Genomic DNA, 11,034 nt, shown 5'->3' on the forward strand with positions numbered 1-11,034 from the left:
CTTAACTTCGTGTAAGAATCGTGTTATAGCAGAATCTCAGTCAAGTGTCAACTCTCTTTCTTTTTAATCATTTTTGCCCTTTCGGATTATGTTGATTGCATTAAAATAAAGATTAGTTGGTCAAGCCAAATATGTTGTGGTGCTAGTATCTCGAAATTGCTCAAGAACCTAACTAAGATTCCCATCACATTTGGGTGTATAAATCATATTATTAGTATGCGAGTCGTTGAATACAGGTCGGGTAAACAAATCAGATACAAATAGTTCATTAAAATTTAATCTTGAAGAGGGGTTGTGATAAATAAATAAAGTAAGAGGGGTCTAGTGTATTTTCGAAGGTGCTTCTCAAACACTGAAATTTTTCCTGACCAGTCTCTTCATTTAAGAATTCATAGGCATGCCACTGTATTAGAGGGCGTTTGGGATTGTTTATTAATAGTGGTAGGCCCAATTTTTTTATGGGTTCACAATTTTTCGTTGGTTAGATTGCACACTGACCAAATGCTAAAGTTTTCAGGCTGGTTGTAGGTCGAATAACATTTTAAATACGATATCATAATAAAAATGTGGTTACTAAAAACCCTAACTACTAGCAATGATGATTTATTAATAAAATAATAATTTCAAAAAACAGGTTTAACAAGAATAAAACTCAAGACCTAAACAAAGTAGAAGATTTAAGGGATTTATCACTACTTAAATTTTGAAATCTTTTTTATAGGTTCACTCTTTAAAATTCTTATGGGCTCACTACGAAATTTCTTTTATAGTGTTTCTACATAAAAGTTTAAAATCACCACGTTCATGTGAACCCGTTGTACTTTTTTTTGAGTCCGTCATTGCTTAATAAAAATGTTCAATTTCTCTTTTTTAGGATAATTATAAATTTATAAGAACTTATTATCAGAAAACTCGCTATATCCATTAATACCTTAGCCAATAGGACTGATTATATGTGGACATGGCCTTGAAGATTATTTAATTGTTTTATAACACTGCATTGAATAAGTAGTTGCAATTTTCTTTCTAATCTCAATCATCCCAAGATTATTAAGTTTTTAAAACCATCTTACTTAACTTGTTTGACCGGATATTATACCTTCTTGATCGTCAAAAAAAGGACTTTACAACATTCAATAACAAGAAAATAACATTTTGTAAGAGCGATTCAAGAAACTAAATCCAAGTTTTATCACATCAAAGGTCGTATTTTGCTACGAATACATCAACGGTTTTTCGGTCTCGGGTCCAAGTAGTTAAAAGGCAATTTTGGTATTTTGTAAGTTCTCTCAGAAATTGGATATATATTTCATTTTGATTGTGAAATAATTTGTTCTTATTTGCAGGAAATTTAGAAAGGAATTAAGGTCAATTCATCTTTTACTTGTATCTTTCTCGTATGTGCTTTGCTCTTGTTTATACAAGAGTTAATACCACTTTTAAATTCTAAGTTTACATAATGTATCTTTATTACAATATATGGTCACTTATAATTGGCTAAACAACATAAATTATGTATATGACTTAACAACTGGTTACCTTAAATCCAACCCTTTTTATATTTTTATAAGTTGAGTTATTTTTTAATTAAAAAATAAAACTGAAACTAATTTAGTTTAAATCAAACCAGAATATTTTAAATTAAGTTACCGGGGTTAATTCTTTCCCCTTTACGTGTGTTATTAATTTTTATAAAGACATACGTAGTTGGGCGTGGCCCTTAGTCCACCTCACTCCGCCCACACACAAGCACCACCATATGTGGGGGGCGTTTTTAAAGAAAATGGGTTGCAACGTCTCCACCAAAACACCGTGCGCGCCCTATTTTGAATTCAAACCAATTGGATAATCCCCTTCAATTTATTTTTCATTAATTAATTTTATTTTCTAGTTTTAAATATTAAAGTTGATGAATGAAACCGGGACGCACCAAATTAGAAAAGTCCCCTTACGTACATCGGTACATGGATAAGATGTAATGAGGTGCTTTTGACATTTTTAACAACCACTACATATTCCCTTAACAATCTAGAGCTTAAGTATATTCATTTTTATTAGCGCCGGTCTTTGGGTTAATGAAACCAAGCAATGACTTTAGACTCACACTTAATTAAGATATTTAAATTAAAAAAAAAGATATTATATATAGATATATTAAATGGACAAAGTAAACTAAAAATTATGTATTATTTGATGGTAAACTTGTTGCTAAGTAATAGGTCACAAGTTTAATACTTATAACAAATGGTTTATTTTTATTATTCACAATAAGATTATAATTATCTTATAAAATTCAGGGCCGATTTAACGATTTTGAAAGCCTAAATTAAAATATTATACCGTAAAATATATATTTTTTGTCTATTAAATTATTATACACAAGGTAACTCCAAAACGTGGATACCTCTAATCTAGAAAAGTTAAATTAAATGCAATCTGGAAAAACAACCAAAAACGTCAAAATGTGTTATGTGTGGAGTGGGGCCATGACGAGCTGCTAGTCAAACTCGTTGACTCTTTGCAATTTCTATATCTGACGTGGCAGCCAGTAGCCAGTCAATTATACATTAACTTCCGGTCTAAGGCAGGCGTGCTTCATATGTGGAACCGGTCCACAGAAGTTAAAATAATAGGCTTAACTAGTAATTTACTAGCGCTTTGCGCGAACCAGGGCGTTGCAGTGACGAGTAATGAGAATTCGGTCGGTATTGTTTACGTTAATTACGGTGTCGGAACTAAACCTAAAAATATATTCGTCAAATTAACATACTTAGAATAAAACCTAAAAAAGTATAGCACCACTCTTATAGCATAGGTAAAACAATGTTTATTCGGTCGGTAAAACCCAAGTTGCGATGGTGCGACGCTAAAAATTCGGTAGGCATCAGTTACGTTGGTAACAGTACCATAAATTCGTCGAACTAATATACAAAAGATTAACGTATTAAAACAAAATATTTAAAACAACGTGTATTTGGTCGGTAAAACTCTGGTGTTAGTAAAACCCAAGCGTTGTTGGTCTCTGGCGTTGAGAAAGTGAGTCGGTTACGTGAATTCGATCGGTTACGGTTACATTCGTTACGATACCGGAAGTAAAAAAATATAAAACAGGTGAGGTGGCGTCGGTCGGTAAAACCCGGACATTGGCAAAACCCGAGTCTTGTCACTCCCAACGTTAAGGCGGCGAGCATATAAAACATAAAAAAAAAGAAAAAAACAAATAGCATGGTCCAATGGCAAAGCACCATGTGACCCAATCAGATTACGGCAACACCAAGTTTGTGTTTATATATAGATAACACTTTAGCCTTGACAGTAAAAATTCTACACATATGTGATCCTTAAACGGTCAACATGCACCTTTTAGTGTTTTATTCTTTTACCTTAAATTAAATCTATTGATATGGGGTTGAAAGATCAATATTTCCTAAAATACCATATGTATAGTATGCACTCTCAATGTTAACATGGACTATTCTACTCTCTCAAAATGAAGATATATCTTCATTTGTGGAAAACTGGAAATGTCGTTCACTTGTCTTGGTTTCGCCGAATTCAATGGACACGAGCGGCAACTCAAACGACCCCACGTAACCGACGAGGCCCAAGCCTCCATAAACCAAACATATGATAATTAGTGGTAATTATTATCAGTAACCCATCATTAGATTATTTACCCATGCTATGCATTTTGATTTATTATTGGTGATACCTGTTTTTACTTAGGATTGTCGAGCCGAGTATACTCTCACCTTTGCCGAGTTGAAAAACCTCTGTTTTGTCGGTAGGGATTGAAATAGGACTCGAGCTCAACTCATTCAAAGCTCGAGCTTGTTGATTTTTATTTTCTATTATTTACTTATTTATGTTGCATATATTGATATACATATAAAAGACAAAAATAAACATACATTTTATATAAAACTTGACTATAAATCAAAGAATTTATAACATTATATGTTTTACTTTTATTATTTTTAATAATGTTTTAATATCGAATGACATAATAAATGTATTATTTCATTCTTTATGATATTTGAGGTCACCTTAGAAATTAGAATAAACCTTCAAATGTGTCAAGTTACTATAAATACTACACATGAAGCTAACTTCCCTCTAAATACCACACCTAATACAAGGCTCAACACCATTCAATTTCAAAGCAGGGTTGCTTGTATTATTTGGGTCTCAATGGCTCTTGTTAAAAAACATTCGAAGGCTACGAAACCTGCATTTTCATAGTTTAGTTTTGTTAATTAAATTTGAATTTTGTGAATGTGAACTTAGAATTTGTGATATATTTTTGGTAAACATAAATTTTAGGGCTATTGAAACAAAAAAAAGGTTTAATGTTTGGTTGTAAGAAACTTGACCTGAACCAACTCGTAAATTTACGTTTGCTTGTGAGAAATGTAACCATCATGAAGAAAAATCATTCCGACCATCATTGAGGACTTTTCTGGTGGCAATGTGTTGAGAAAGCGACGAAGAAAGGGTTTGGGGTTTTCTTGTAATTAAAAAAGTATTTAAAAGTAATCTTAACTAATAAGGATAAAACGTAAATTACTACATGTATTAACTTAATAAAACTTTCAACAAACATTCATTTTAGAAATCAGAAATATTATAATTTATAAATGTGAAAATTTGACTTTTTTATAACTTACTTTTTTATAAAGTAAGGTTGGATAACTTACTCTTTTTATGTAAAAAATCCAAAATGTTCTTTTTTTATTAACCTATCACAAGTTTTTAAGATTAGTTAATGAATATGACATGAATATGTCAATATGAATAATTTTTCAAAACACAAGCGAAATTTGAAGTTTAGTACATAATATATAAAAGTCATGGTTTGTTTAGGGTTAAGGTTGTTCCTAGGACACTCTTGTGACAGGACACATGTACCTTGACGCACCATCTTACCTCACTAGACACCTTTTATTTTAATGTATACATACATGATATATATATACATATTCCAAACCTCACTTCATTTCCCATTTGGTCACACTTTCTTCTTCTTAATCTCCGCTCCAACCGTAGACTTTTAAAACTTCAATTCCATCCAGTTCTTCCTCATTAATATTATATCTTTCTCTTTGATAATGGAAGCTAGATGTGAAAATATGGTTCTTAATTCATTAGATGGTCACAAGTTAATTCCAGTCACTCACCATGAGATGGATTTCTTCTCAAGTAGTAGTAGTAATAATAATAATAATAATAATAATAATAATAATAATAATAATAAACCATTGACTGTTCATCATGTCAAAGAAGAACAACAACAAGATATTAGGGTTCATGAAGAGCTTCAACTTAACTTAAATGTAACATGAATAACATCTTGTTTCTTCATTTTAATTTTCATTTGTTTTTGTTTAGGTTATTGCTTTGATACACCACTAATGTATTATATGCGCGCGTTAATTGGTACATGTTTTATGTATATATATGCAGGTTGGTTCGGATCTTACTACGACAAAAAGAACAATTAGTAATGGCGGATCTTTGCATACAAATAGCCAATCTGTTAACAAGGTATGTATGTATAGTGAATTTCGATAAATGAACACTAAATTATTAATGAATAAATAACAAATCTAAATCTTTTAATTTTCGATAAATTTAATACAATAGCTAGTAAACTCATTCACCCTCATATTTTGTCGAAGCTCGCGATTTTACAAGCCGAAGTGGAGAATATGAAGCGAGAAAACGAAGGTTTACGATCAATGGTTACTCAAGTTAAGGAAAAGTACATATATTTACGAAGGCATATTGAAGAAAACATCATACCTCATGAAACTGCAAACCATATTAAGGTATCAATATAGATGTATATCATTTCATGATTATATATAGTTTTTTTTTCTCAATTAGTTAGAATAAAATCAATTAAGATGGATTGATTTATTCTTAATATAGTTGATTAATGATGGCGCCCAAGAAGACAGAAAACAAAGGTTATTGGTTCCATTGGAACTCAAGGCTGATTCAAGAGTTGATAGCCCGGATAACATAGATGCTAAGTATGATTCACCGAAAGACAGTGATCGAGGAGCCGTTGTAGCATCGATGAGAAGGGCTCGTGTGGCTGTTCGAGCTCAGTCCGAAGCATCCATGGTTAGTACTAGACTCATTCTTCATAGATATTATCTATCATAATGAAATATACCCTTTACTTGTTGATATGACCCTTCTCAAAAACTAAATGTGTGGTGAGCATATTAATTTTTTGTCATTTTTTTAAACGACGGTAATATATTAAAAATTAGTACCGACTGGTACACGATACTATATATGTTAAAAATAATAGATTACATAATTAAAAGTAATTAAAACTTAAAAGGAAAGAAAGAACGTTGAAATTAAGTTGCAAGTTGGCCATATAAGTCTCCAATTAAGTTTGACCAGCAGAAACAAATTGCCAAACTTGTAAGAGTCGTGGACTTGAGTGGTCCTCATGTAAACCAATGTCTTATTTTTGAAAAAATAAAAAATAAAAATTTGTTCAATTTAATTCGTTATTACTACTCATTAATAATTTAGACTTTGAGGTTCGATGCACATGCGATATATATAAAACTAAAATAATTTATATGTTTGTAATAACTTTTTACTTTATAAATCATAAGTTACTTGTGTTGATTTTATTAAAAAGTTTGGTTTAAACTTGATAAGAGTGGCAAGCTGAGTTGATATTACAGATTTCAGATGGTTGTCAATGGCGGAAATACGGGCAAAAAATGGCAAAAGGGAATCCATGTCCTCGTGCTTATTATCGCTGCACAATGGCTGTAGGTTGTCCGGTCCGCAAACAAGTATGTTCACTTTCTTCTTTACACTACATATATATCAAAGGACCTTTAGCAACACATATACCTAATCCTTGTTGGTCCCTCAATGAAGGTTGTGGCTGTTTTTAATCCATTGGTAAAAATACACGAGTAAAATGATCGTCGATAAAAGCTTACCGATAGATCATGGATTGACTATATTGAGGGATTCACGATTGAAAATGTAGTTATCACGTACAGTTCAAAGTACTTAATACTAAACTACAAGTGAAATCGTATTTGTTATATGTACTTGTTTTTATCATAATCCGATTTTTTAAATTTATTTTTTTAACGACTAATCTAATTCTACTTATAAATTTATACATTTTAATACAACTAATCCAAATCATATCCGGCTCAATCAAATACAATTAAAGTGTAAACAAAGACAAGAAAATATATGTATATGGGAAAATGCACACAAAAGTCAATTGTTTGCTATAACAACATTAATATATATAGAGAGAGTAATTCTAGCTAATTTATTTTCATTTAAGAGTACTAATAACTGATGTAAATTTGTAAATCCTTTCTTACTTTTCAACAATTTTACCTTTGTTACACTTAATTATATATGGGTGTACACAAGAAACTGATCATATTTACCATTAATTTGTGTCCATATAACACAATAAAACATGCATGATATACAACATAACGTAATCAACTTCTTTATATATACTTTTTAAGTTAGAAAAATGCCAAACAAATAACTTAAAAGAATATAGTAGCATACATTCCATGCATGTGATCGATCATGTAATAAACTACCAATACATATGACACATTGGTTAGCTATATAATCAGTTTAATAAAATCAGGATTATCATTTCTTCTAACCAAAATTCTTCTATACAGGTACAAAGATGCGCCGAAGATCGAACAGTTCTAATAACAACATATGAAGGTACCCACAACCATCCGCTACCACAAGCCGCCATGGCAATGGCCTCCACCACCTCCGCAGCAGCCTCCATGCTACTCTCCGGTCCCAAATCAAGCTCGGATCACCTCAACCACCACCTTACACCCATGCTTTCTTCATACCCTCCACATGTAACCACAATATTATCCGCCACCGCACCGTTTCCAACCGTCACCTTAGACCTCACCAATCCTAGACCCTTTAACTTCCCATTTTCCACAAACATGCATAATAATAATAATAATAATATGAATATTAACCTTACAAACAGATCACTGGCTTTAGGACATTTGGCTGGTCAACAAAACAATGCAACAAAGTTTTGTGATGTCCAGAGCTCCAACCAGGAGATGATCATGAATGCAGCTACGGCGGCTGTCACGTCGAATCCACACTTTATGGCGGCTTTAGTGGCAGCGATCGGCTCGATTATTGGTAATGACAACCAGAACAATGGTACTCGTTAATTTCAAGAGATGTTAAAATATATAGAAAAGCTAGCACAAACTTTGCATGACTGTGTAAAGAGAAAAAGAGTTATATATATATACATGTTGTTTATGTAAGTATATACGGAAACTTGTATCAACTGTTGAACCTTCTGGACTATATATGACCATGCATGTATATTAAGACCGTCAAGTTTTGTATATTATATAGAAATGAAGATATATTGGATTTCACCATAACACAAGTTCTTTCATATTATTTTGGCTACATACATGATGCATGCATTAATATTCAATACATCATACAAGTGTACCGACTTGAATAGTGTCCCGAGACCTCGAACGGGTTGCTCTTGATGTTTACGGTGTTTATCAGGGTCGACTCTAGCATAAGCCAAGTGAGGCAGGTGCTTTAGGCCTTCAAAGTTTAAGGCCTCCAAAATTAGGGCTGCTATATATTATTCATTTCCATGGCTTTAGGCCTTCAAATTTTAAGACATATAGAAAAAAGCCTCAATTTCAATGTTCGCTTTAGGTCTTGAAAAAGGTTGAGTCGGCCTTGGTGTTTATTTTCCCTTTGAAGATGAAGAACGACACAACACCACCACGAACATTTCACGCTAGAATGGTCTTCTTCTTGCATTGCTATAGATAGTCCAATACAAGAAACTTGTTCGATACGTTGACACAATGTTGATAACAAATAATGTGTTCGTAAGATAGACATGTTACGGTGACGACATGTTGACCACATTGACTTTGATGGAAATTTGGTTTTGAGGTGATGCAAAACACTAAGGCATGATTTGATTCCATTAATTTTCTAATTCTGGAACGAAGTTAGAGTGTTTGAATTTGGGGATGAAGGCGAGGAAGAAAACAAGTGATCATTCCTATTGGCGGATGCAGGAAGTCGGGGATCGTGAATGGGTTGTAGGATCAAAGACGAGTATTACTTGGAATCAAAGATATCTCCAAGGTAAAAATGGAGATTAAGGGTGAGAATGATGGATATAATCTTTGATTTTACATGTTGAAAAGGGCTTAGCATAGGCAACCCAAAACTATAAGAGGTGTATCGAAAGAAAAAAAATATATTCGTCCTGTTCTTGAATTTTTTAAAGGAATGAAAAGAAAGAAAAACTAAGGATAGTTAAAAAATGGGTGTTCTTGAGATTTTTTTTTAGGATGAAAAAGAAAGGAATATGAGGAGTTAGGAGTGATTAAATTAATGTATTTTTCCAATAAGTTATCCTTCCAAAAATGGGATGATTACTAAGGATAACTATTTTCTAACATAGTTATCCTTTCATTTCCCCTAATTTCTATTTAACTCAAGAACACACCTAATTAAAAAAAATTTCCTTTATTTCTATTCCCTTTCTTATCCTTTCTTCTCATTTTCTTTTCTTTCCTTGGTTAAAAAACTCAAGAATATGACGATTATGTTGGTGTTTATCTAGTATGGGATTAAATAAAATAAATGCTTTTAGGCTTGTAATAATTGTTTGAGTATTATTAGGAATTGTAGTTAAATTGACTTGTTTGAGTATTATTAGGAATTGCAGTTAAATTGAGTTGGACACAAGTTTTGTTTAGTATAAATACTTAAAGAGAGAGGTACCGCTATATATTTAGTGGTGGTTTTTGCTCTTTATTATAACAATAATTACAATATTATAGAGAGTTTGGACAATTAATTCAATATCAGTGTGTTTATAGTGTGTATATGGATTATGGCCAACTACATACTATTATATGGATTAGGGCGGTTACTTTTACCCGAAACCAAACCTGAGAAAACACGTACCCGAACCCGAACGAACCTGACCCGAAAAACCCGAATTCGAGAAAAGACTAACCCGAACCCAAACCGAAGTAATTCGGGTTGGTTCTCGGGTTTAATTTATAAGTTTCGGGTCAACCCGAATAACCCGAACAAAAATTTAGTTTTAAAATTAAATATATATTTAGGTATAGTATGCTTAGTCTTAGCCACTAAAGTTATCAAAATCTAGTAATAATCGATTGTTGTCATTACAATTATTATAGATCGATTGTTTGTTGTTAATTTATGTTTTCCGTTTATTACTAATAGCAACCGTAATCAAACAACTAAATCATGCCCGATTGAAAGCGATTATGGTTTGAGTTAGTTTTACTCTTCTTTTGGATTGTTTTATCAAGTTATGTTGGTTTATTATTTGATTATTTGCTTACGAGCAACAATAATATGTTATTTTAGTTATAGCATTGTAGTTTCTAAAAATTTTTTGTTTTGTTTTCTAGGATACTCAAAACCCGATTAACCCAACCCAAAAAAACCCGAACCCGAATTACCCGAGCCCAAAAAACCCGTGAGAGATTCGGGTTGGGTTTCGGGTCAAGATTTAAAACTTTGAAACCCGAAGAACCCGACCCGAAAAACCCGAAACCCGAAAAAAAAAACCCGAAGAACACCCCTATATGCAGGGTCGACGCCAGCGCAATCAGTGGCGGATCTAGAAAAAATATTCAGGGGTAGCCTATTTTTTTTACTGTACATTCAAACAATATAAATGAAAAAAAAAACACAATAACAAATAAAGTTAAAAAAATACCTAATAGTTTCTTCCTCTTCGGATTGCTTGAAGTCGAGCCACTATATTGACATCTATTATTTTTACTATTTCAACTGTACAAACCCTAATTTTATCTCTTTACATACAGGGCCGGCTCTGATAAAGCAAAAATAATTTTTGGGCCAAAGACGAAATTTTTTTTGGGACTTTAAGTAAAAAAAGTTTTTTGTTGGGTTTAAACAATTTATTTTTTA

General features: G+C 32.3%; 1 protein-coding gene across 1 annotated transcript; it reads left to right on the forward strand.

Annotated features, from left to right (window-relative positions):
- Positions 1-4,791: 4,791 nt before the first annotated feature.
- LOC143629111 (WRKY transcription factor 6-like) lies at positions 4,792-8,237 on the forward strand. Its single transcript, XM_077098469.1, has 6 exons — positions 4,792-5,333; positions 5,464-5,544; positions 5,679-5,828; positions 5,932-6,129; positions 6,714-6,827; positions 7,704-8,237. Exons 1-6 carry the CDS (start codon positions 5,109-5,111, stop codon positions 8,235-8,237), a joined length of 1,302 nt encoding a protein of 433 aa, XP_076954584.1. The 5' UTR covers positions 4,792-5,108.
- The last annotated feature ends 2,797 nt before the right edge of the window (positions 8,238-11,034 follow it).

The sequence above is a fragment of the Bidens hawaiensis genome, unplaced genomic scaffold (assembly GCF_021521415.1).
Source record: "Bidens hawaiensis isolate Kalapana, Puna unplaced genomic scaffold, B.hawaiensis_p1.1 tig00005162_1, whole genome shotgun sequence".
Taxonomy (NCBI): domain Eukaryota; kingdom Viridiplantae; phylum Streptophyta; class Magnoliopsida; order Asterales; family Asteraceae; genus Bidens; species Bidens hawaiensis.

Excerpts from the sequence above, each read along its gene's own strand:
- LOC143629111 (XM_077098469.1), top strand. The coding sequence starts at position 5,109 with ATGGAAGCTAGATGTGAAAATATGGTTCTTAATTCATTAGATGGTCAC. Across the intron at positions 5,334-5,463 it reads AGCTTCAACTTAACTTAAAT|GTTGGTTCGGATCTTACTAC; the intron begins GTAACATGAATA and ends ATATATATGCAG. Across the intron at positions 5,545-5,678 it reads ATAGCCAATCTGTTAACAAG|CTCGCGATTTTACAAGCCGA; the intron begins GTATGTATGTAT and ends ATTTTGTCGAAG.